The sequence below is a fragment of the Erithacus rubecula genome (assembly GCF_903797595.1).
Source record: "Erithacus rubecula genome assembly, chromosome: 4".
Lineage (NCBI taxonomy): Eukaryota > Metazoa > Chordata > Aves > Passeriformes > Muscicapidae > Erithacus > Erithacus rubecula.
The window spans coordinates 46,469,289-46,495,379 of record NC_136686.1 but is presented as its reverse complement, the minus strand read 5'-3'; the positions used below and the strand labels follow the sequence as shown (position 1 = coordinate 46,495,379).

Below are 26,091 nucleotides of genomic sequence, written 5' to 3'. Positions count from 1 at the left end.
GGTTCTGTTGGTGCCGCGGTTCTCTCGTTGCCCGCGGTTCTCCCGTTGCCCGGACCCGGCGCTCAGAGCTGCCCAACCCTCTCTGGGAGAAGCAGCTCACTCCGCGTTGGGAGCACTGTGCGTCCTTGCCACCCTCTGGGAGGCTCCTGGCCGCAGCCACCGCGCGGGGCGACTTGATCGACCGTGTGCCTAGTGCCTGTCCCCTTCGCTTCCCTGCCATCCCCACCCGACCGCCAGCACCGCGCCGGGTGCTTTCTTCTGCTGGGTCGCCCCCAGCAGGGCCATGGCGTGGCGCGGCCTGCAAAAGAGAGTCACGGGGCTCTTCTGCAGCAGGCGACAGCAGTCGCCCGCCAGTAGCCCGTCTCGGCAGCCCTGTGCCACCACCAGCAGCGCTGCCTCTGAACCCAAGGAGAAGGCCCAGGGCAGGCTGCACCGCGCGGCTGCCCGCGGCGACCTGGCCTGGCTCAGACGGTGGCGCTGGTATTACAAGACAGTCGGCATCGACCCGCCAGACCAGCAGAGGCGGTGAGTTCTATGGGCCACCGAGGGGACACCTTGCCTGCTTCTGGCAGGCGCTGCTGCGGCATTTTCTGAGCCGAGCTCCACTAGTCCTCGGCAGGCTTCTCGTAAGGGAAAGGCAGAACGAGAGCATCAGCATGGTGCTGATGACCAACGCCCCCCCCCCCTCCCACCAGCAGCTTTGGATGCCATGTGGAAGCAGCGCTCTTAAGGCCGTGGGTGGGATCGCGTTCAAGCTAATGGCTTGAAAAGCGAGGTATGTCCTGTCAGCTGGACAGGAGTGAGCTCTGGAGCTTTCCACGGCTTGGAGCTGCCTTCTCGGCTCAAGCACTGTTGGAAGTGCATGCTGCCGGCCTTTGCCGTGCTCTCTCTGTAGGGCTGTTCGCAGCTGCTTGGACCTCACCCTTTCTCTTCTGCCCGCTGGCTGATGTAGCTGCAGCAAGTGGGAGGAATAGAGGCTGGGCAGGCTCCCCAAGGCTGTGTCAGGACACTGATTTTATTATCATCACAGCAAACGAGGCTGTGTTGACACTATCTGTTTCATTTTTAGGACGCCTCTGCATTTTGCTGCTGTCAATGGCCACACAGATATCGTTAGATATCTTGCAAGAAAGAACTGCAACCTCAATGTGGCTGATAACTTCAAAAGAACTCCACTGATGAGGGTGAGTGGACTGTGTTTTGATCTTGTAAGTGGAGCTTATTGACAGTGCATTACAGGAGAGGTGTCTTGCACGATTCCTTACACAGAAGTGCCATAGAAGCATGCATGTTGTTACCTGCTGTGCCTTAGGCTTCTGTTAGCTAAATCTTTGAAGATGTCCTTCAATTCCAGCATTCAGGAAATGAGCGAGTTGTGACAAGAATGACACAAAAATGTTGAAAGTCTTCCCTCCTTTTTTGTGTGTCATTCCCAGGCAGTACAGTGCCAGCAAGAGAAATGCGTGGCTGCTCTGCTGGAACATGGTGCTGACCCAAATCTGGCAGATGCTGATGGCAACACTGCCCTTCACCTGGCTGTCCTCTCCGGCAACACTACTGTAGCAGGGCTGTTGCTAGAGCATAATGCCAGTAGTGATGCTGAGAACCAGGTAACCTTGGCATGCAGGTAAAGCTTCTCTTTTGAACAGATGCGAGCTTGTCTTTGGTTTTCTCATGGAGATTCTCTCTTCTTTCAGGAGGGATATACTGCGTTCAATCTTGCAGTCTCCAAACAGCACCAAGAGATGCTGGAATGTCTTCTGAAAAAAGCAGCTGATGGACATGCTGCTGAGCAGTGTGAAAGGTGAGGGATTTGTCTAAACAGCACACAGGCCTCCTCAGTTGTCAGCAAGTGTGACTGAGGAGAGGTGTGGGAATGAGCTTAGAAAAAGAAGGAAGAGCCACATGGAAGGAGATCCCCATGTGACTGGTAAATGCAGGTCTGCTCTTGGCTGCTCTCCGACCTTCGGTACTCTTGGACTTTGTCCACTGAGGACTGTCAGAAAGTGTTGTCTGTGGTGTGCTCTCCCCGCACATGCCAGAACTCACTGGGAAACTTGCCATCAGCTCAGCAGCAAGGCTGCTCGGCAGGAGAGTGGGCTTTAAGCAAAGGAACAGTAGGTGCATTAAATGGTACAAATGGGAGCATTGGGAGAAAGAGAAGCAACTTGTCCAAGGGGAAATGATGGGTTCCAACCACACAAAAAGACAAAATGTCTTGCCATGTAGATGGCCAGGCAGTTGAACAAGCATCCAGGGGGATTTGGAAGAGCAGCAGAAGGAGCCCTAAATAGCACGGCCTGACAAAATAGTTGAGGCTGCACTGGGGAGGCAGTGAGCCCGGAGATGTCCTGAGGTCCCTTCTAGGCTGCATTCGCCAAGCTTACATGTACTTGGTTATCCTTTCATTGTGCTTATAGGAAAGGGGGAAACAGTTGATTTGGGAGCAATCAGGGAAAGACAATGTCAAATTGGACATGTTTACTATCAAATTTTGGATGCTTTAGGACTGCTCTTGTGGTTGCTACAACTCATGAGGCTGATGTGGAGGAAGACAAACTGAGCTTGCAGGAAGAGTTGGAGGAGGATAAAGTGGAGGTATGGAAAGCCTGTCCCAACAGAAATAAATCATGGTGTGCTTGTTGCTTTGCTGTTCATCGTGAAAATGGACAAAGGAGTATTCTGGGAGACAGAAGGAGAGAGACCTAAGGAAGTAGTGGATATATTGGGCTTTAATCTACCTCTGTCACTTCTGCCTCTGCTCCCACCCACCATGCTGAGGTACAGATGCCTCTCTTCAGGGTTTCCCCACTTCACGGTCAGGGCTGTGGGATTCCCCTCTGTTCTCTACATTCGAGGTCTTCCTGGTTTAAGAACACTCCCCAAGCAGCCCAGTGTGATTCCAAACTCCAGAGCAGGTCTGATGGTGCAGTTCACCTGGGAGCCTTTCTGAAATGGTGCTCAGTGGGATGTAACTGCTGCTGTCCCTCCTGGCCCCACCACACCGAGGCAAAGCTGCCATTCCTCAGGGATCCACCGCTTCCCACTCAGTGGGAGCAGGCACCTCTCTCAGCGCTGCATTTGTCATCTCTGCCACTTGAGAAAACTCCCCATGCTCCCCTGGCAGCGTGCTGTGCTCCAAAACAGGTCCACTGGAGCAGTTTTCCTCTGACACTTGCAAGACGCCTTCCTTCTTTAGGAATAAAAGCATGTCAGTTCATGCTTTCATGCAGTAGCAAATAAAGTGAATACAAAGAGCATCATCACAGGTCCCCAGAAGGCTTGGAGCAGCAGTGTCAGTGCTTAGAACCAGGCTCTAGGAAATCTGTAGAGGGATGGGAGAGGCTGCTGTAGAGGAATAGGAAGTAACACAGCTTGTGTTCATTTGCTGGTAGAAGTAGAGCACTGAAGGTCCTGGAGATGATTGCAGTTCTTTGGGCAGAGGGTATGGGCCGGTATCTGCAGCACATGAATCCTTGGGCAGCAGCTGACTCCTCTGTATAAAAGCTCACCTGACAACTGCGGATTCTTTCTGTTTCTTTACAGTTGCAGGAGATGGAAGAAAAAGATCCAAGTTCTGAGAGTTGCTTTCAGAACTCGATGGCTGCCGTGGAGGAGGAGGATAAAGAAGAACTGGCTTCCCTGGAACTGCAGGACCAGCTGTCAGCACAACTTGACTACCAGACTGCTGTGAAACAACAGGAAGAACACTTGCTACGGTGAGGGAACAACAAGTGGGTTGGGGTGTCTGTTGCTTGCAGGATTTGGGAGGAAACAACAGGACATATACTCTGATTTTGAGAGACACTCTTGCTTTTGATTTTATTTGTTCACATTGTTCATCTGAAATTGGTGCTCTCCTTGGAGAATTTTCTTTAATAAGACCGATGTGTTTCTTTAAGCCTTGAAATTCAGAATGCCAGTTTGGAAGCCACTGCCCACCAAGAGAACAACAGGACTGAAGCCCTGCACAGAGACCTGCCAACCTCTGCCTCAGTAAGCTGCTCATAAATTTCAATTTTCATGACTCCTGAGCCTAATTACCAATTCCTGTGGGTACATTTTATGGTGAGGTTTTCCAGAAGAGGTTTTCCAGAAGAGCCAGGGGGAGTTTGGTTCCTGCATTCTTTGGAATAGAGGCTTCTCAGAAAGCAGCTGAGAACCTTGCTTTCACAGCAAGTGGCCTTTGAGTGGCATTTCTAGTTTTGAATAGAAGCAGTGAAGTTTTCCCTGCTTCCCCCTGGCAGCATGGGCTGCTTAGCTGGAAGAGAGAGAGGTCATTGGTTTTTTGGCTACCTGTTGGTAGCCAGCAGCATTTCTTGGTTTGAATTCACTCTGGAGACAGGCATAATTCTGCAACTGAAGAAGTAAAAGCACCCATAATATGCTCAGCGAAAACCTCATGCCTGTGGAACACCATTGCCCTAGAACACAGTGCCACAGCTGCAGCAGAAGGTTGCCAATGCAGTTCTAGAGCAATCCACATCCAAAGCTTCACTGGCAGTTACTAGGAGCCACAAGGCTGACCTTGAGAAAGGCAACCTGTACTTGCATAAGGAATTAGCTAGGGTTTGAGCAGAGTTGGGGAAAGCCTGTGCCTTTAGAATGAAGCTGTGGGTGCCTGTTTCATCCAACACACCTTGAAAAAGAACAACACAGTATCCCAGGAAGCAGGAGAGAGACCTAAGGAAGTATAGATTATACTGGGCTTTAATCTGCCTCTGTCACTTCTGCCCCTGCTCCCCCCCATAGTTCCTCAGTTCACAGCTGAGGTACAGATGCCCCTCCTCAGGGTTTCCCCACTTCACGGTCAGGGCCGTGGGATTCCTCTCTGTGTGGGGGTCTCTTTGTCGCTGTGGACTGTTTTCTCCGGGACAAACTCAAGGGCTCTGCCAAGGCTGCTCTCTTCCAGTTGCAGTTTATTGTGAGGGCGTGGGCATAGAAAATCTTGCTAAGAGCCGCTGCCAGCAGCTCGGAGCAAGATGGGGGGAGGAAGAAAGAGAGAGAGTGGGGGCGAGAGAGGAGGGAGAGGAGAGTAAGGGAGGAGGAAGGCGAGAGAGCGATTTCCCGTTTACAATACAATAAAACTTGTTCTATAATGAATATTCTAATTTATGCTAACCAATCTAATACAAGATACAAATTTTATAACATTTACGCACAGCCTATAAGAATCTTCGTATTACCATAGTGTGTTACACTTTAAATTCTAACAAGATCTTTTCTTGACCTTTGGACCTGCTTCCAGCAGGAATCATTGTTTCATCAAGAGGGGATTACTTCCAGCTAGCCATTCCATTGTCCTCTAGTTATTTAGTAACTGAGGCTTGATGTCTCGAAAGTGGCTTTAATTTCAACCCCGTTCTCAGAACTTATGTATTCATATTTGTAAGGTTTCACCATTTCATCCTCTCCAGCATCTCTGCTTTACATTCGAGGTCTTCCTTGTTTAAGAACACTCACCAGGCAGCCCAGTGTGATTCCAAACTCCAGAGCAGGTCTGATGGTGCAGTTCACCTGGGAGCCTTTCTGAAATGGTGCTCAGTGGGATGTAACTGCTGCTGTCCCTTCAGACCCCACCACACCGAGGCAAAGCTGCCATTCCTCAGGGATCCACCGCTTCCCACTCAGTGGGAGCAGGCACCTCTCTCAGCGCTGCATTTGTCATCTCTGCCACTTGAGAAAACTCCCCATGCTCCCCTGGCAGCGTGCTGTGCTCCAAAACAGGTCCACTGGAGCAGTTTTCCTCTGACACTTGCAAGACTCCTTCCTTCTTTAGGAATAAAAGCATGTCAGTTCATGCTTTCATGCAGTAGCAAATAAAGTGAATACAAAGAGCATCATCACAGGTCCCCAGAAGGCTTGGAGCAGCAGTGTCAGTGCTTAGAACGAGGCTCTAGGAAATCTGTAGAGGGATGGGAGAGGCTGCTATAGAAGTGTGGAGACCCAGAAAAGCATTCCCAATTAAGGAAAATGAGATGCCTCTCTGAGCTGCCTTCTCTTGATAGCAGATCTTGTTTCATCTGGCCAAAGCAAGCCCTGTTCTGTTTTCTAACTTAAACTGGGTGGAAAAGTACCTAAAATGGAAATTGTGCTTCCAATTCTTCTGGATCATAATAGCTTAAAGACAAATGTAGAAGATACCTGGAATACAGATGAAGAAACTGGCATTAACAGTGTAGATAACAGAAAGGTGACTCTAGGAAGAGGAGAGAAAAAGAAAATGCCTACTATGGAATCAGAAGAGAATGATAATGGAAGTAGTAAAAATGCAGAGGAAGGTCCTGCTTACTCCCTGAGACATAGCTTAAAATCAAGTATTTTGGGTGATGTTTCTAATACTCTTCCTAAAATAAGACCTGTTTGTGCAAGTGATGAAAATGCACATTCTATAACAGAAATGAAACTTAAAAAATACTGTGGATTTCATAATGATGTTCCCAAGGATTGCCTTATCAACAGTAATATAGGAGAAACAGAAACTCAGAATCTTTTCACTGGTGCTCAGGAATTGTGTGGCGTGCTGGAAGGGAGTCTTAATGAAGAGCTAAAACGAGATATGGAAAGATTTAAGAGTAAGGTAGGAATGCTGCAAACAGTGTTCCTGGCTTTGGAGAAAGAGAAGGTACAGCTGCCAAAAGAGGTAGTTCAACTGCTACTCCTTATTCTTTAGCCTTTCTCCATATCAATGGTCCTGTTCACTTCAGCTATTCATCATTAAATGAAGATGCTTTGTGCAAATTAGTTTGGTTTTTTTTAAATGAAAATACAATACTTATGAATAGAATGAGTAGTGGAGAGTTGCCTTTCCGCCCTTTTTCAGAAAACACAGAATGCACTATTTTTCCAGTTTAACAGTATGTGGCACTCAGGTCCAGTGTAAGAAGTTACCGCTTCATTGACATAAAAAAGGTACACAATTAAATCAGTTTTGGTTCTGAAACAAAGAATGAAAATAGCTTCTGAACAGGGTCTTGACTGAACTGATTTCTCCATGATGTGTCTTCATTGCCCTTCACTTGAATTTCTGTTTGCTGTGAGTGGAGTTGTTTCTGCTTGTGGGTTTGGAATCTTCTTCCCTGCTACCCTACCTACCCTCCATGAGTGAAACAGTAACCAAACACATTTCCACTTGATTTTTTTAATTTCTGTTTTTATAACTGACATGCAGTCCTTCTACCTCTTTAATCCATCAGTAATGCTTTTACATTTTTGTTGTTCATGTTTTAAGATACACTGTTGTTTTCTTCCTAAAGACTATACGTCTGTTACATCACAGAATCATGAGTGAATTTGAAGTACTTTCAATCATGATACACTTTGTATTGTAATTTTTGTGAAAATACTTGTCTATAAATATGTCTCATTTTACACTTTCTCAGAAGTAAATTCTGAATTATTCAATCTTTGATATTGTGTTTCTCTTTTATGGAAATACTGATTAATACTTGAAACTTAACTTTGTAGGTTGAGAAGGAAAAAAGCAAAGAAAGATGTTTCAATATGCAGACAGTGGAAAAAGAGGAAAATGTTGATAAATTAAATACACCACCCGGAAGCATTACTAATCAGCAAATGAAAGAAAAGCTTATACTAAAGAAGAATGACTGTTTAAAAATGGAGGATGAAAGCACTACAGAAGAGAAAGTCATCAAGAATTTTTCACCTGAGGAGAGGTCAGAAATTATTAAAATGCCAATGAAAGTATAAACTGAAGTCGTCATCACTAATTCTGATTTGTAGGATTGCTTAAGTGTCCTTTAGGTTTTGTAATACTGTACTAGTTTATGCAGTTTCTTTATTGTTGTAAGCAATACTGAGTAGTCCACTGCTTCAGAAACATTTAAGAAAAATATTTTTTTTAGGAAGAGGGACAATATATTACCAAATGAATCTCAAAAATTTGGAGAAGGCATTGATATTTTTATGAAATACTAAGCAGGAGTGTTTTTCTGTCAGTCCTTCAAAGGAATCTCTGCTCTTAATAATTCCTCTGATATGGATATAAGTAACTGTCTGAATGTAGTTCAGGTTCCACATTCTCCCCCTCATTACTAGTGCAAGGTTTTTAAAATACTTTTAAATATTCCACAATCCTTGGAGTTAAGTCTGTGTTTTATCAGAGATACATTTCATCTCAGTTGTTTCTGGAATAATCTTAATTATGTCTGTTTCAAAGAAATATTTTTTGTGATGTTACTCAATTAGTAGGTTTTTTATCTTTCTGTTTCATGTAGTGAATTTGCCATGAATCATGATGTTGCAAAGAAAAATAAAGGACAGACTTTAAAGCAGAAGGCTAATCAGCAGATGGGCTCTTCTGGGAATAATTTTCCAGTACCAGATGATAGCACTTTCAGTGAAACATCTCAAGAGGAAGGAAGGTACTGAATATAAGGAATGTTAGAACTAAGACTTACTTAATGATAAAAATTGACCTAAAGCTGAAGGTAAGTTTTTTGTAAACCTGATGTGCACACTGGTTCCTTCATCTGGCAAAATGACCCGATGCCTTCTGTGTTTCAAAACACATCTTTTTTGCTTAATGTGCTTTGAGCATCTTAGCCAAGCCTGTTATAAAGACAATGTGCACAAGTGCTGTAAAATTACCTGAGTGTCAGTGTATATGTAAACATGTATTTTATATTTTTTAAAAGGGAGAGGAGAGACTTCTGCTAGAACAAAGTTGCTATTTCATGACATACATCTTAGGGTTTGAGTTTTTTCCTTTCTATTTTTTTTCTTCAGCTGTATGTTCTCTTGATTTCTTGCCTACCTCAGACTTAACTGTAGGGGGTAAAATGAGAAACAGAAATTGTTGACAGGGTACTGTTTGGCAGTAGCTAAAACACTAATGTGTTGTCAGCACTGTTTTGGTCAGAAATCTAACACACAACACTGTGTGGGCTGCTCTGAAGAAAATTAACTCCATTCCAGTCAGCCTAAGTACACTAGAGAATCCAAAATTACAGTTCTTTGACCTGTAAGGGAAACAGTCTAAATACTGAAGAGAACTAAACCTCTAGTGTTAAACAGGGAATGCACATAACTATGTATCTGTGTATCTCCATGTCTGTAGCTGTATGGTTCCTATCACTTTGGGTGACCAGTTATTTCAACTATTTGTTTAATATCTTATGAAAAATATCATCTTTCAATAATGATGATAATTTTTTCCAGTATTCACCTACATCTGAAAAAATTCTTGTATTAAATTTTACTTTAATTCCCTATTGAAATTAGATTTTCAAAACAACTTTGGATATTGTTCTTAATGCAAGATAAACATTCCTGAACTGAGATACATTTCTGTTTTCCAGACCTGCAGCAAAAACAGCAAGTGAAAAGAATAAGGTACTGTAAAATTAGGTTCTTGATAAATAGTTTTATCAGCTTTTAATCACTCAAATGGGACCCATTAGATATGGGCTGAGAATTAAAGAATGAGTCATTTCTGCATCTGTACTATTACACAGTTGTATACAGAAAATACTGTGTTGTTTGTAGGTCCACATACAAATGGATGTAAATGATGACCTTGATTTAACTCATTCATCTGACACAACTTCAGAGGATGTCAAACTACCAACGTCCACCTACAAAGAGGCTCTGTTGCTCTTAGAACAGCTTACTGTGGATCATACAGGTATTTTCTAAAGTCACTTTTTCCTCAGATGTTACAGGTTTCTCTTTTAAAACATGCTGTATTTTTGTGCACTCCTAGGTATCTTGGTTCATTTATATTTAAGATAACAACTTCCCACCACCCCCTTTCACTGACCTATGTGTGCACAGAGCAGCTGTTTTTCCTATTTGTTTCCTTTGCCTTTGCCTGAGTGGTGGTTTTGTCTTCTCCTAAATATATTTTTCTGAGGTGCCACTAGCATGGCTGAAAGGCTCAGCTGTGCCCTGCAGAGGGTCCATTGTTACTGTCTGACATGGTGCAACCCCTGGCCTCTTCTCACAGAGAATTCCCACTACCTAAACTTTATCACCTACACCAAATCAAATAATTTGCACATTAGAAAGTATTTATGCATATGTGCATCTTTATCTTTTCTATCTCAAAATAGGTTCTGCTATTTTACTGAAAATTCAAAACATACTTCTTAAATATGAACAAATAATAGAGCATGAAAAAAATCGGTATGCAGCGGTCTCGAGAGAAGTAAGAAAGTTGGAAAGTCAAAAGGAGAAATCCAAATTAATAGCAGAAGAGACTCAAGATTTGAAATCTGTATTGGCTCATCAAGAAGTGGAGTGGAAGAGTGATATCCAAAGCCTTAAGTATGTAATCTTGTGTTCTGATAATGTGTTACCTTGTCAGTATTAATGTGCTAGAAGGTGCTGATGATACACATGGGATGGATGAGAAGCTTGTAGTCTTTTGGTTTTCTGTATTTTGAATCCCATGGGCAAGTTATGCTATAAAGGAAGGATGAAATGTCAGGAAAAAGTACCTGTGTATTAGCACCATCTGTGATCATCTGGATGTTTTCACTGCTCTTTTAATAGCTAAAGAAGAGAACAAGAGAGTTTGTATGGGAAAGTGAGATTTACAAGAGAAGTGATATAGATGAGATGTGTTTTTGTCTTTGCAGTTTCTGTTGATGTATATTAAAAATCCAGGTAACTCTGACAGAGTTCTAAACTCAGAAGTGTTTAGAGAAGCATAGAGTACTTATTTGCTTGCATGTTTGTTTATTTGAAAAGTCAAATTCAGGGTTTCCCCATTCTCTGTAATCCTGACCTAGACTTGGATGATGTGAGGTTTTTAACCAGTGTTGCATCACTTCAGACAGGAATAGCTGGTACACACCATAGGAAGTTCAGCAAAATCAATTGCAGAGCCTTGCTCTTGGGATGGAATATCCTCTTGTGGTGATATCCTGGGGATAGCCTGGCCAGGGAGCTTGCTGAGAAGACCTTAGTGGTCTTGCTAGAGCAAGATGAACACGTACCAGTATGAGCTGGCAACTGAGAAGGCAAATGGCAGCAGAGATGGAAAGGAGTGATGACTTGCCCCTACTGAGCACTTACTGAATGTCATCTAGAGCACTGTGTCCAGTTTTTGGCCTTCTAGTACCAGGGGGTTCTTAATTGATATGTGTGAGTTCAGCAGAGAACTAGCAAGCTGGTCAGGGAGCAGGAACATCAGCCCTGTGAGGGGAGACTGAGGGAACTGAGCTTTGAGTTGTGCCTCCTGGTATGTGGAAAAGCATTATGAGCAAGACAGAGCCAGTCCTAGCTTTGACTCAGTTGGACTCTAGTAGTTTATCATGGTTTAAGCCCAGCTGGCAACTACAGCCCATGCAGCTGCTCACTCACTTCCCCATGAGTGGGATAGCAAGAAGAGAATCAGGATGATAAAATTGAGAAAGCTCGTGGGTTGAGATGAAGACAGTGTAATAAGGAAATCAAAAGCCATGCACACAAGCAAAGCAAAACAAGGAATCCATTCACCACTACCCATGGACAGGCAGATGTTCATCCATCCCTCGGAGAGCAGGGTTCCACCACATGTAACACTTGCCAGCTCTGTCCTTATGTTAATACTACTTTTTCCTTGTTACTGTTGCAAGGATATGAGAAAAAATACTCAAAATAATTTTGAAACACAAAACTGCTTTTTTGTTTGGGTACCATGGGCAGACCGTGGACCACTTCTTACCATGTTGGTGCTTACTGTTATTTGTTTCAGTTAGTAAAGAAGTTAATATTCCTCAATGATTTCTCTATAGATTATCTTCAAAATCAAGTTGCTGTTTAGTCCAGATACAGATCTTTAGAGGTTTAAAATTATTTCTAATAACATCAGACTTAAACCCTCTGCATTTCTAAATAAGTTATTGAAAATTGATCTCATTCCTGAGCAAATACAAACTGTGTGCTTTTCCTAGAATCAGCCATTGTTTAAGACTTAGGCTTGCTAAGAAATTGGTGTGTCTGTCAGAGAGGTGATGTACTGATTCATCAGCATTACCTGCAGCCACTGAATCCATAATATGCAGGCAATGCTCATCATGTTAAGAAAATGTATCTTAATCTTAGTAAAAACGTTGTTTTGATTGCTAAGATAACAAACTCCTTGATCTAAGTGTCTGTTATATCGAGATGAATTATTCAAAAGTAGCAGAAATGTGCATACTTCAGTATATTTACCTAGATAAACTTCAAAGTGATAAAACAGTCAATGGTTTATTTCCATATATTGTAAAACTGATACCATGGATAATGGAATGACGTACTAATTCTTTAAGAGTTAAAAAGTAGAGTAAAAATATAAAGTCTGAAAATAAACCGTTTTTATGGTTCGAGTTGTTTTCTGCAAGTTCATAATGTAGAATATATAATTTTTATATCAGTGCTTTAATTTCTCAATTATACTGTTAAATCCCAGGTTTACTTTGAAACAAGAAGAAGAGAAGAGGCTCAGAGCAGAAACATTATATGAGAAAACAAGAGAAAAACTCAAAAGGAAAGAAGAGCAGTATTGTAAAGAGATGGAGGAAAAACAGCAACTTGAATTACAATCTAGGAATTTAGAAATGGAGTTGGTAACACTGAGAAAGCTCCTCAAACAGGTATATTAGATAATGACTTAGACACTGACCTTATTTCTGCTTCTTTTTAATTGGTGTTGTATTCCAGTATGCCTAAAGAGGAGGTAGTACTTTGTTCATGGAAGAGGCATTGGATAACTATTGCCAGATTTTTCAAACAGCTGGTTTCCAAGTAGTCTGTTCTCTTTTTTCTGTTTGTATTTCAAAGCTTGACTATGAGTTACTTTTCTCAATTATTACAAAGCATTCTGTATTTCTTCTTAATTTTTCAGAAGAAAATTGAAATTTATGGATGGATTATTGTAGCTGTGGAAAGCAAAAATATTTACAAAAATAAAAGGGAGAGTAGGACAATATTGCTCTAAAATTTGTCCCAAACTTGGACAAATTATTTTGGTGGCCCGTACGGGGAAGCCAGAAAAGTGGAAAAAAACTTTATTCTAATAATATTTTGTTTTCAACTGTTGGTATTGGCATGTCTATTAAATCCAGAATATCTTTTGTTGTGGGAGCCTGCCTGTATGGGTGGTTATTAAGTTTCTTTGAAGTGTTAATACCGTTGTGGTCGTTGGGCTTGTTTACCTATCCAGAGATAGCTCCGGTGCTCTCTTTAATACGAAGTTTTTGTATTAAAGGGGTATTAACCAAAATACTCATCGGGCTAGGCTTGGTGATAATGGCATATAAGAGATTTATAAGAATGTTAGAATCGGCTTCAGGAATATATAAATCATGGCTTGTGTTATTTCTTAGAGGAGAAGCAGGAAAAGAGGATTTTCTGCCTTTATTTCCTTTCCTCTCCTCTGAATTAGTTACATCTGTATTAGAAAATATTCAGACCTCCCTGAATATTAAGGACATTATCTTTTTGGCAGTTAATTTGTTAAGTCTTTGTTGCACCATTTGCAGTTTATACAAAATTAAGGCCGAGATTTCTAAAGGGGCTGGGAGGACTCCTGATTTGGGAGTCAAGCTGGGCAGGAGGAATCTTGAGTGGAATGGCAAATGGGAGAAAATGGGCCAGATTTTAAAGGAGTTTTCTGACCCCATAATTTGGGAATTCCCATCAGAACAGATTCAAAATCTGATTGAGGTTGCAAGGTACTTAAAGGGGAAGTGTCAGGATGGTTCTAAAGAGAAAAGGATTATTGCAGTGAGCTGGGCCCTGGCACATGCATATCATACCCTGCTAGGCACGATAGAGCAGGAGACAGAGGAGAGGGAACAGGGAGATAAATTATCCCCTATCCCAGTGACTCAAGTTGCAGCCAACCCCCTAGGCCAAAACCCAGCAGCTAAACTGGAGAACAAGCCCCAACCAATGGCTGTGGCTACTAGTACGAGAAGTGGGAAATGCACCAAGAAGACTGATAGGCTAGTGGAAGATGATGATGATGATGATGTTGGAGAGGGACCTTCAACACCTCCTGATGTAAAATCAGGAGTTAAAACAAGTAATGGAAGAGCAGAGACTAATAATGAATCCCTTTCCCTGAAGGATCTTCGTGGTTTAAGAAAAGATTACACCCGGAGACCTGATGAATCTATTATTAGCTGGCTGGTTCGTCTCTGGGATGCAGCAGGGGAGGCCACGGTTTTGGATGGCTTTGAGGCGAGACATTTGGGGTCTCTGTCTCATGATCCTGTTATCGACCAAGGTGTGATGAGGGGAGCTAACCCTCAAAGCCTTTGGGCACGGGTCCTGGATAGCGTGGCACAAAGATATCTGTGTGCAGATGACTTATATGTGCAGCAGACCCGATGGAAAACCATAGAGCAGGGGGTTCAACGCCTCAGGAAAATGGCAGTAGCAGAAATTATTTTTTCGGATGATGTAACAACTAGAAATCCAGACCTGGTACCATGCACACCGGTGATGTGGAGAAAACTTGTGCGGCTTGGGCCACCTGAGTATGCGTCTGCCCTAGCGATAATGAAGAGAGATGAGGTGTATGAGACAGTACTCGATATGGCAAAGAAGCTTCGTGCATATGCGGATGCAGTACATGGCCCGACTCATGCTAGAATTGCAGCTGTGGAAACACGCTTGCAAGACTTAGAAGATAAAATAGAGAAAAATCATCGGAAACTCAGGGAGGAGATTAAGGAGGACCTCCTCCAAATTTCAGCTGTACAGATTAGAAACCCTGGTACCCAACGCAGACGTTCCCCAGTTGGGAGAGGAGGTACACTCCCCGAGCTGAATTGTGGTTTTTCTTGCGAGATTCTGGAGAGAACATGAGAAGATGGGATGGGAAGCCTACGGCTGCTCTGGCAAAACGAGTGCGGGATTTGAAGGAAGGAAAGATTGAAAGAGGAAGTTCCACCAGAAGGAAAGCCGCTCCTGTCTCTCGCAGCCAAAGTGCTGAACGTGATACTGATAATGACATGTCTGACCCTCTTGAGGGAACTTCTAAGATGTATACCCCAGAAAAGAAGGAGAAACAGGCTTAGAGGGGCCCTGCCTCTAGCCAGGGTGAGGCGAGGGAAAATCGTGTTTTTTGGACTGTGTGGATTCGATGGCCTGGCACTTCGAAACCACGGAAATATAAAGCTTTAGTGGATACAGGTGCACAGTGTACGATACTTCCATCAAGACACATGGGAGCAGAATCTGTTTCAATTGCTGGTGTGACAGGTGGATCGCAGGACTTCACCCTGGTGGAAGCGGAAGTAAGTTTAACTGGAAAGGATTGGAAGAAACACCTTATTGTGACTGGTCCAGAGGCCCCATGTATTTGGGCATAGACTACCTTCGGAGTGGGTATTTTAAGGACCCAAAAGGACTAAGATGGGCATTTGGAATTGCAACTGTGATGGCAGAGCGTATTCGACAATTGAACACCTTGCCTGGACTATCTGAGAATCCAATTACAGTAGGACTTCTGCAGGAAGAAGAACAACGAGTACCAATTGCCACTTCAATTGTACACCACCGGCAGTACAGAACAACTCGAGATGCTGTGATTCCTATTCATAAGATGATCCGAGAGCTGGAGAGCTAAGGGGTGGTCAGTAAAACCCACTCACCCTTTAACAGCCCCATTTGGCCTGTGCATAAATCTGATGGGGAATGGAGAGTAACTGTGAACTATCATGCACTGAATGAAGTGACTCCACCGCTGAGCGCTGCCGTGCCGGACATGCTGGAACTCCAGTACGAGCTGGAGTCCAAGGCAGCAAGGTGGTATGCCACCATTGACATAGCAAATGCATTTTTCTCCATTCCTTTGGCAGCAGAATGCAGGCCTCAATTTGCTTTCACCTGGAGGGGCGTGCAGTACACCTGGAACCAACTACCCCAGGGGTGGAAGCACAGTCCTACCATCTGTCATGGACTGATCCAGACTGCACTGGAAAAGGGTGAAGCTCCGGAACATCTACAATATATTGATGATATCATCGTATGGGGAAACACAGCAGCGGAAGTGTTTGAGAAAGGAGAAAAAATTATTCAAATTCTCCTGGAAGCCGGCTTCGCCATCAAGAAGAGTAAAGTTAAAGGACCTGCTCGGGAGATTCAATTTCTGGGAGTGAAGTGGCAAGATGGACGGCGTCAGATTCCTACTGATGTTATTAACAAGATTACAGCTATGTCCCCACCTACTAACAAGAAGGAGACACAAGCTTTTCTAGGTGCCATCGGTTTTTGGAGGATGCACATTCCTGAGTACAGCCAGATTGTGAGCCCTCTTTACCTTATTACCCGCAAGAAGAACGATTTCCACTGGGGCCCTGAACAGCAGCAAGCCTTTGCTCAGATTAAACAGGAGATTGCTCATGCAGTAGCCCTTGGCCCAGTTAGGAGGGGACCAGATGTGAAGAACGTACTTTACTCAGCAGCTGGGAGCCATGGTTTGTCTTGGAGCCTGTGGCAGAAGGTGCCTGGTGAGACCCGAGACCGACCCCTGGGATTCTGGAGCAGAAGCTACAGAGGGTCCGAAGCCAACTACACTCCCACAGAGAAGGAAATGTGTAAGTGACAAAGGCCTGAGCAAGTGAGAAGGAGGAGATGTGTAAGTGTTGAAGGTTTTGAGCAAGTCAGAGAAAGTTTGTGCCTAGTAAGTGTGTATCCCAATCGTGTGTCAATGATCACAATATGGGATAAGGGGTGGAATGTTATGGGTTATGTTTTGACTAGCTCCTCTCCCTACCCCCCACCATGGAGCTGCCGGCCCCTCCCCCGGGCTGTTTTATCTAGCCGGGTGTTTTTCGGCTTTTGGGGCTTTTTGCCGCTGCTTCCGCTGCTCGCTGCTTTGGCTGCTGCTTGCCGCTGCTTCTGCTGCCCCCTGCTCCCCCTCCCCTCAGCTGCTCAGCTGCTTTTCCCCCCCGGCTGCCTAAACTGCCCCTCTCCCTTAATAAAAGGGAGAGTAGGACAATATTGCTAGCTGTGATTTTTCTGAAGGTGCAAGTAATTGAGTTGTGTTATTGTAGGTTGAAGATGAGCATGATGAAACACAGAGACAGCTCTCTCAGGAAAAGAGTGCCAGAGCCCTGCAAGAAGGCATTTTGAACAACCACCTATGGAGACAAAAGGAACTAGAAGAAGAGACAAGAAGAACTATAGGAAAAAGTTCAGATGTAAGCAGAATTTTTTCTAATTAATTAAATTTAACTATGTTTGTTGTAAAGTTTTATTATAACTTAGATATTTTTTCTGCTTCTTGATGGATTATTTACAGTTTGCCAGTGCAATTTTACTGTGCAAATACCTATTCTATTTACCCTTTTGTCTTTAAAAGTTCTGGAAAGCAGTATCAGTGCTGTAATTACACTGCAGGTACAAGTAAAAAGCTAAAAGAAAGCACTCTTTACACCCTTTTTAAACTGTCTTGTTTTTATTTCCTTGACATTTTATCATGACTTTTTAGGGTTTTTCCCATTGTGTTCCCATTACTTTGGGGTTTTTAAATTATTTATTCCCTTATGAAACTCAAAGTATGAAGTTGTTTCCACCTCCACATTTTAAAGTTTTATGAAGAAAGATCAGCAGTGATTTAAACTCTGAATACTAATTAGAATAATTGAAGGAGAATAAGCAATCATAAACACTGTTAAATAAAAAAGTCTTGAAAAGTTTACTGAATTTATTAAGAATCTGAAATTCTTGGAAGAATTATTTGTTCTTGGCTGTGCTTCCCAATAAATATAGGGTGAATATGTTACATGGGAAAAAAATTGTGTACTAAACAGGCACTATAAAAGACTCATTCCAGTGATGATTCACCTGTATAGCAAACTCTCAGTAATGCTCAAAAAAAGTGTTAAAAAGACATTTAAAAAACAAAATAGCCTTTTTAGCATGGTAAACAGAGATTTTACCAGATTAGTAACACAGCTAAAGTAATCTAAAAGGGAATATTTTAAAGGCATGCACTCACAAGAAAGTGCTGTCATTTTATAATATAATACTTTGTACCTGAAACATTTAAAATAATCATTTTATTATATAGTTTCTAGTTTATGGGAAAAAAAAAGCATTATGTATTTGGCATGTTTATTTATGGATATGCTATGCTTTCATTCTGTGCCTGCATTGGACACATGAAGTGGTTCATGGAGTAGTTTGTCTTATCTGAAATTTTACTCTCATCTTTGAAGTCATGTTGCAGTATTAGAAATGTTAAAATCCAGTTTAATGCTGAAGTGGTTTTGTAGATTTATTTCCCACCCATATATTTATTCATGTTCCCTGTCATTCAGGAATCCGACACTGAGAGAGAAAAGGATCTGTTGTGCAAAAATCAGTTACTGCAAGATGAGATTGCCATGCTAAGACTAGAACTTGATCAAATAAGACTTAGACACCAGGAGGAAGAAGGAAAATATTTAGAGGAAAATGAGACTTTGAAGGAAAAAAATGAAGATCTCCAAAAAGAACTGAAGCTGAATGAGGAGGCCTTAACACAAACAGTTTTTCAGTACAATGGACAACTGAACTTACTCAAGACAGAATCTGCAATGCTAACTTCCAAACTGGAGCAGACAAAAGAAAGCAAAGACAGGCTAGAGACAGGAATTGAATCGTTTCGTTCCCGTTTGAACAGTACTGTTCAAGAGCTTGAACGTCACCAGTCATCTAAGAGTGACGTGGAGCGGGCATTTCAGAGGGAACGCGATGAATGGCTCCGCTTGCAAGACAAGCTCCACCATGACCTCTCAGATGTGCGAGAAGCCAACAAGAGCTTGTCCCAGCAGCTGAGTAAAGCTGAAAGCAAAGCTAACAGTCCAGAAAATGAGCTTCATCAGTTAAAACAAACGCTCAGAGAAAAAACACTGTTTTTAGAAATGGCACAAAAAGAATTAAGTCAAACGCAGTGTCAGGCAAAGGAATATGATCATGCTCGACAGCTTGAGAAAGACCAAGTCAACAAACTTACAATAAAGCAGGAATCCATGCAGGAGCGACTAGCCCAGCTCCAGAGTGAAAACCTTTTGCTCCGTCAGCAGCTGGAAGATCTGCAGAACAAGGGGATCATCAAAGAAAAAGTAGTGAATGATGTGCAAGATCGGTTTAATGATATTTTCAACAAACTCAGAGCTGATACTGAAAAGCAAATTTACCTAGTGGAAGAGAGAAACAAGGAATTAAATGCCAAGTGTATTGATTTAAGAGAACAAGTCTTCAAATACAAGACGGACAAAATAGAGAGAGAGGTAAAATACAGACTTGGAGCAATTTCAAGTTTTCCAGTTTTTGAAATTATTTTGTTTCTAAAGTGGATTAATTATAAGCCATATGCATGGGATCAGATGATGATGATTTATTCTGGTTCATTGTGTTTTTCTTGAAATTGTGGTAAGGTTTTGGTAAATGGGATGTTACTGCTTGGATCCGAGCAGAGAGCAGAGCCAAGGTATCCCAAGTCTGCTTTGATCAAGACAGGTGATTCTTCTCTAGAACTTCTTTCATCTCTTTTCCTTAGTCCATTTTTTGCCCTATAGAATTATTTTAGATATTTGATGATTTTTTTAAAGTATTGCATTGCTGACAGAGTGATGTAAAAGGAAGAATGTGGAGGTTGAGAAATGAAGATGCAGATGAGTGAATTGTGTGAGATGGACTTATATTAAGTTCTTACAGAGGAAAAACGTTGCTTCTCCCTAAGTTGCTATCAAAATTGAAGAGTATTATAGTGTCCAGATGTTAATTTATGAATATTCTGGGGTTTCTAAGGATGCCTGGAAAATGCATCATTCATTATCTAGGAGTAGGTAGGGTATTCTGTAATGATAACATATTCTGGCAAATTCAGGTAGAGTAATGACTTAAAAATTGCCTTACCCATTTTGTTTAATCTCCTTTACCTTCTAAACAATAGGAACTAATAAAAGTCAATATTTAGACACACTTCTGTACCATTTGCCTCCTTTAATGATTCAAATAGTGATTTTAAATTACACTTCCTTCTTCCTAACAAGTCCGGAATCTTGGAGTGAGGTAAATATAGGCATGTGTGACATAACTGCTTTATTATTCATTTGTTGGTTACTGTAAGGTGTGTGTAGGGAGAGAACTCCAGCAATACTGTCAGTCATTTTAATCTATGAATTGCTGTGTATTCTTCATACCAAAACAGCAGGTTCCCTCTGTACATTTATGTAACTGTATGAACTATCCAGATTTTAGTAAACATAATATGTCAGTGTAAAGGCAGTTGTTACTCTGAAACATTAAGGCAGCTGTGAGAGGATGTGATTCAACATATTCTTAGAGTATATCTGAACAGAGCTTTTAGATATAGGTATTAATTTAATTATATCTGTAAAATGTAGGAATAGAACAAAGAATGATGTGATACCAAGTCCTGCCTTTGGTCAACAAAGTAGCATCTGCAGTTAGATTATGGGTCATGCATCATAACAGATTTCTTTGGATTTTGATAGAAAAATTCCCACAATTGCAGTGTGTGCTTATGCATAGTTTCAAGTAGAACAATACCTGGGTCTTTTTTATGTATTAGGAAACCACAATCCTCATGAACAGCTGCTGACAGTTTGGGGGTTCTCAGCAGAGAAGGATAGAGAGGTGATTGTGCATATGCATGCTGGTGACAATTTCACTTGAGTTCAATCCAAAGATAAGTCTAACTCTATAATCAAAAAATCAAATAAGTGAAAGTAAAGGCGTTTTTCATGTTCTCACAACTTTATTCATACTCATTTAATTGTTTCATTAGGGCATGATCAGACAACTGCAGCAGGAGCTTGCTGATGCTCTGAAAAAGCAATCAATGTCAGAAGCGTTGCTGGAAGTTACTACGCGCTACCGCAGTGACCTGGAGGAGGACAAGGTGCACTTGCAAAAGGAATTGGAAAAGGCTAAAACCAAGCTACATAGTGTCTGTAATTGTATGAATGAATCTTAGGGTGGTTATTGAAAGTAGGATTGGATGTTTTCCTAGAATCCCAGGAAAAAATGCAACAGGATAGATTTAGTGATGTGGGAATCAATTGCATTGTTTTATGAACTTGGTGTCCGTGTCTTTGACATGCAGACATTGTGCCCTTACGTGGACAAAATTTTTATTTGCAAAGGTGCTTTTCATAATAAATTTGTGTCTGTATTTATGTCTTGCTGCTTTGATTTAGCCAAGTAGATTGTCTGATTTCTGAAGAGCAGTAGAAGCACTGGACTGCTGTGTTTGGACGTTTTTATGCTGTCCTGCTTTTCTCTTTGCCCCACCCTGACCTGAGGTAGCACATCAAATTCTGGCTATTTTCGTAACTTACTCTGCATTTTCCCCCCTTATTTGGCACTGTTATAATTTTCCATCCTTAAGTGGCTTTCCTTGAAGGGAAGTAAAGTATTTCTGAGTTAGGGACCACCTTTCACAGTGTTTTTCCAAGGTATGGACATATAGAGGCCTTGGAGTTTCAAAAGGAAGATTTAAAATCTGATCCTTAAGAGGGACTTCTGCAGTCACTACAGACAGATGAACTTCTTAATTCATCTTTTCACAAGGAGCAAACGAGTAAATGCAAAAAGCATCCTATGTCACCAAAAGGGTCAGAGCAGCAGTCTCAGTGCTAAGGAAAATCATGGGTTGATGAATCCATGGATTGCTCTAGGAAATCCATGGATTGCTCTAGGAAATCCATAGATGGATGAGAGAGGCTGCTGTAAAAGATGGCGAAGCAGCACAGCTTGTGTTCATTTGCTAGTAGAAGCAAAGCTTTAAAAGTACTTGAGGCAATTAGAGTTCTTTGGGCAAAGGATAGGGCAGATACCTGCAGTACATGAATCCTTGGGCAGCAGCTGACTCTGTATAAAAGCTCACCTGACAGCTGTGGATTCTTTCTGTGACTTCACAGTTGCGGGAGGTGGAAGAAAAATATCTTCAGTCTGAGTGTTGTGTTCGTGACTTGAAGACTGCCTTGGATGATAAGGAGAGAGAAGCAGCAGCTTCTGCCCAGAAACTGCAGGACCAGCTGTTGGCATCTTCTGAGAGTAACACTACTATAAAGCAACTGGAAGAACACGTGCAACAGTAAGAGAACACAGTGGGGCGAGGTATCTGTCACTTGCAGGGATTGGCTGGAAACCACAGCAGAGATTGGTAGTATTGTTTCATCACAGCAAATAATTAAGATTTTGAAGGATGTTCTTGTATTTTGTTATTTTGCATTCATCTCTTGGAATTTGTGCTCTGGCAAGTTTTTATAAAAAGACCTGTATTTCTTTTAAAGCCTTGAAATTGAAAACACCAAATTGGAAGCCACTGTCCAGCAACAAAACAACAGGATTGAAGCCCTGCAGAGAGACCAGCAAGCCTCTGCTTCAGTAAGATACTCATAAATTCTCTTTTGGTGACTTCTGACTTCAGACTGAAACAAAATTACATTACATAGTACTCATAAATTTCTCTTTTGCTGACTTCTGACTTCAGACTGAAACAAAATTACTGAAACAAAATACATTCTGCTGTGCAGAATGGCTACTTGCTGTCTGTCTGTTCTCATGAAACAGTGAAGAAGACTCCTTGTGATATCTGCAAAACTCAGTGTTAGCCATGCAATTTACCACTGCTTCTACACTTCTAACAGTGGTTAATTTTAGCTCAGATAAGGACCACATCTGTGGCCTGAATTAAGAGATTTTTTTTATTGTTGTTTTTTATATTGTAGCCAGTGAACTAGGGTTCTTGTTATGACCATACTTGTCAATTACAGCTGAAGGTATTTATAACATCACTGCATGTGATAGTCAAATTTTGTGATGTACTTATACTCTCAAGAGAAGTGGGAAGGCAGTCACAAATCCTTCCACTTTGATAACAGGGCATGATTTTCAAGTTGCCATGTGGTCTTTTCTCTCCTTCTCTTCCCCCCAAGTGCACCAAATGACAGAGATGATGATTGCTAACAATTTTACAGTGGCATCAGACTAAAGCTGTTTTGATCATTGTTGCTGGGTGTAAATAGTGTAGGAATAAAGTGGTAAAGAGGTTGTGTAATACTTTTGTCAGTGAGGTGTAACTTCAGTCTAGGAAGTCATAGTATGCCTTCTTGATTCTTGAAATGCTTCTATAGGTTCATAACCGCCTGGAAGACTTGATAATGAACTTACAGACAGCACAGGCAGCTGCAGAAGACCACCACAAGCAGGTACATTACAGGCTTCTGTAAATGACTGTTTTAGTCTTTGAATTTTTTGTGTGTAGGTAATTGATGGAAAGATCATATGGGCTGTCTAAGCACACAGCACTTAAATGCCCATCTGGTTTTAGGGCAAGGTACCCTCAAGTGAAAAGGTTGTAAATTTTCTCATTTTCCTACTGCTGTGTTTCGTATGTGTTGTGGTGTGCAAGACAGTTTGTTCATCAGTTTGATTCATCTGATGAATTCTCTTCCCCATCCCACCTGCAGGGAGTGAGCAGGTGGCTGCGTAGTGCTTAGCTGCCTACCAGCCATAGCAGATGACTCAGTGGGTGTTGTGGGCAGCTTGGAGATCTGTGGATGAAGGCTGAGAGAGGAGACTGGACTTGACAGACCCATATTAGCTTTTCAGTTTTGTCAGAGCTTGTCTTGAGGCCATATGAGGTTTTGTCATGAGAGCCAGTGTTTTACTTCCTCTGTAAGGACTTGAGAAACTCATACCCCCTAAGGATTTTTTTTATCTGAGACTGTGCTAAGTGTTTTGTCACTTTCTGTAGCCAGTAAACATCTTTTTGTTTTTTCCTTTTTTCTTTTGTAATTTTCTTTTTTTTTTTTTCTTAAAAAATGCCACAAAATGCAACTAGTCAACTTCCAGTCTTTATACTTGAATTGAATCAGCAAGTTCTGTTCAACTCAAATGCATCTATTAGGCAAATCTTTGTCCCTTCAGGTAGAACCATCAATATCATTGTCAATTTCAAAACATTTTCTTGCTCTCAGGAGATGTAGAGCTGTTACAGAAGCCACGAGGGTAGGGTATATTCTGTGGTGGGCACTAGAAATGAATACATGAGAAAGTACATCATGAACTCTGGAGAACCTTTGGAAGAAAGCTGCAGGGCGATTTTGTGTGTGTGTTTGTTATTCCCCAAACTTTAACCTCATCTCACCACCCTTGTAGCATTCATTCTTTTTGCAATCTTCAATTTCTCTTCTTGGTTGTGTTTCCCAAGCTGTGTATTACATTCCACATTACCATTAACGATAGACGTTGAATGGGGAGAGGAGAGAGTTTCCATTTAAGTTACAGCTGTCTGTTGCAGTATTTTTTTATGGTCACCTTAGTTTCTTCTGCCATTGTTGCTTTTACAGGTGCAAAAGCAGAGTATGCTGGCTCTGACATCAAAGGACTTGCAGAGCATGTGGGAAGAGCAGTTTAAGTCAAGATCCAACCTCGAAGAGCGTGTTGCTCAACTTGACAGGGAAAAGGCAGATCTCTTTGAACAGGTAAATCCAGAAAATTCTCCTAAGCCAGTACCTGAGAGAACTACATTAACCTTTTGTCTGAGTTCTTACATAAAGAGCATTTTTTTATTATCCCTGCCATTCAGGCTCTGGATATGTTGTGATTTGTGGATCATCCAGGAAGCAAATGAAAGCTGTTTGGTTATCTTTTTGTAAGTTCTTGAGTGATTTTCTATGAAAGAGTTTCCAGTATGGTTTCCATCAGTTGAGCACATGAAGCAGGGCTGCAGTTCCCCAGTTCTTTCTTGGATTCCTTCTGGCCATCTGCTGACCTCTTTGTTTTCTGGGCAGGGTTGAAGTATTTAATTTTTCCAGTGCAGTGCATGGAGGAACAGCAGTATGTTTTCTGGGTAGTGGATGCTTTAAAGCCTTGCAGAAAAACATACTGAAAGAATTCTGGGGAAATGAACTAGTGCTTGGGAAACAAGAAATGACCTACAGTTTTGAAGGGGCAGTCTTTCCCTCCTCGTCTGTAGAGGAATAAAGGAAGTACAAAGCAACTAGCACATAAGTAAGTAGCCACAAAGTAGAGATGAAAGGGAATAGTGTATTGAAAAAAATTCCCAAATATCAAATTCCCAAGATCAAATCCTCTTCCTGCTGATCAATAAAAACTTTAGATGTATTTGTATTCTTCCATGATGAGCATACCTACATAATTGTTGCTATGAGTTGAGAGCTCTTGAAAGTAGTCCAGCATCTTTTCCACCTTTGTTTCAGTGGAGGCATCCATTTTTGTTCTTCAGTATTGGCCAGTTTGCTGTGAAACCTAACGTAGACCTTGGCTAACATATGGAGATGGACTGCAGCTTCTCTGTGGAGAATGCTAGAGAACAGAATTGCATGTAGCTCTTGTTCTTCTGTTTTGAGTGTCATGTGTCTTTTCTGTTTTGAAAGTGTGAGAGTGAAAGAAAGAAAGTGAAGAAACTGATAGAGTTAAAACGCCCAGTTGAACTCCGTCTGGACCAAGAAATGAGAAGAAACTTAGAATTGCAGAAAGACTTTAAGAGGTATGCCTTTTTGATGTGGTGAAGAGATATCCCTGAACAGAAGTCCAGTTTTATTGAACTGTAAGAATAGGCATACATATTCTGTAAGCCAACTGGAGTTTCATATTAGTTCCTGCAAGGCATATCTGTGCATGAGCCTATACTTATGAGAGCTGCAAGAGGAATTGTCAACCCAGGTTGCCCTGCAGTTCTCCAGGGGTGGGGAAGGAAGTCTGCAATTCATCTTTTCAGCTGAAATTCAGATGTGTCAGGTGATTTGTGGCACAGGAAGAGCAGGTCTTTTATCAGCAGTTCTAGTACTATCAAGTATGTTAAAGATGAAGAAAACTATGTCTTCACTCCTTACTTGAGAGCATATAGGAAAGATTGCTTATTCCTGTGTTTCATTGTTTTCTAAACTGATCTGTTGTATAGGTTGAAGAGACTTCTCAGTAGAGCTACGAAGAAAATAAGGGTGTATGAGGAGAGAGAAGTGGAGTCCCAGCTTAATTTGAAGGGAGAAATGAAGAGCAGGTATTCTGAAATGGTCACTGAAGTTGATAGATTGAGAACAAAGGTGAGCTCTCTTAATGTGAGGTTTGTTTGGTTGTAGTGTTACTTCTTTTCAAACCTGT

The 26,091-nt window shown here is 41.8% G+C and overlaps 1 protein-coding gene across 1 annotated transcript in view; it reads left to right on the top strand.

The window, feature by feature from the left end:
- Positions 1-283: 283 nt before the first annotated feature.
- ANKRD26 (ankyrin repeat domain containing 26) overlaps positions 284-26,091 on the top strand; it is a gene marked incomplete at its 5' end in the record, with an annotated part of 35,657 nt that continues 9,849 nt past the window's right edge. The window contains 23 exons of the mRNA XM_079304470.1: positions 284-525; positions 1,070-1,184; positions 1,437-1,610; positions 1,698-1,804; positions 2,508-2,598; positions 3,547-3,636; positions 4,753-5,035; positions 6,057-6,643; positions 7,468-7,676; positions 8,238-8,384; positions 9,321-9,354; positions 9,508-9,646; positions 10,074-10,287; positions 12,401-12,584; positions 16,998-17,144; positions 18,267-19,220; positions 20,744-20,905; positions 21,879-22,054; positions 22,254-22,347; positions 23,097-23,171; positions 24,315-24,449; positions 25,365-25,477; positions 25,892-26,033. Of these exons, the coding sequence (XP_079160596.1) occupies positions 284-525; positions 1,070-1,184; positions 1,437-1,610; positions 1,698-1,804; positions 2,508-2,598; positions 3,547-3,636; positions 4,753-5,035; positions 6,057-6,643; positions 7,468-7,676; positions 8,238-8,384; positions 9,321-9,354; positions 9,508-9,646; positions 10,074-10,287; positions 12,401-12,584; positions 16,998-17,144; positions 18,267-19,220; positions 20,744-20,905; positions 21,879-22,054; positions 22,254-22,347; positions 23,097-23,171; positions 24,315-24,449; positions 25,365-25,477; positions 25,892-26,033 (4,614 nt within the window). The remainder of the gene's footprint in view (positions 526-1,069; positions 1,185-1,436; positions 1,611-1,697; positions 1,805-2,507; positions 2,599-3,546; positions 3,637-4,752; positions 5,036-6,056; positions 6,644-7,467; positions 7,677-8,237; positions 8,385-9,320; positions 9,355-9,507; positions 9,647-10,073; positions 10,288-12,400; positions 12,585-16,997; positions 17,145-18,266; positions 19,221-20,743; positions 20,906-21,878; positions 22,055-22,253; positions 22,348-23,096; positions 23,172-24,314; positions 24,450-25,364; positions 25,478-25,891; positions 26,034-26,091) is intronic.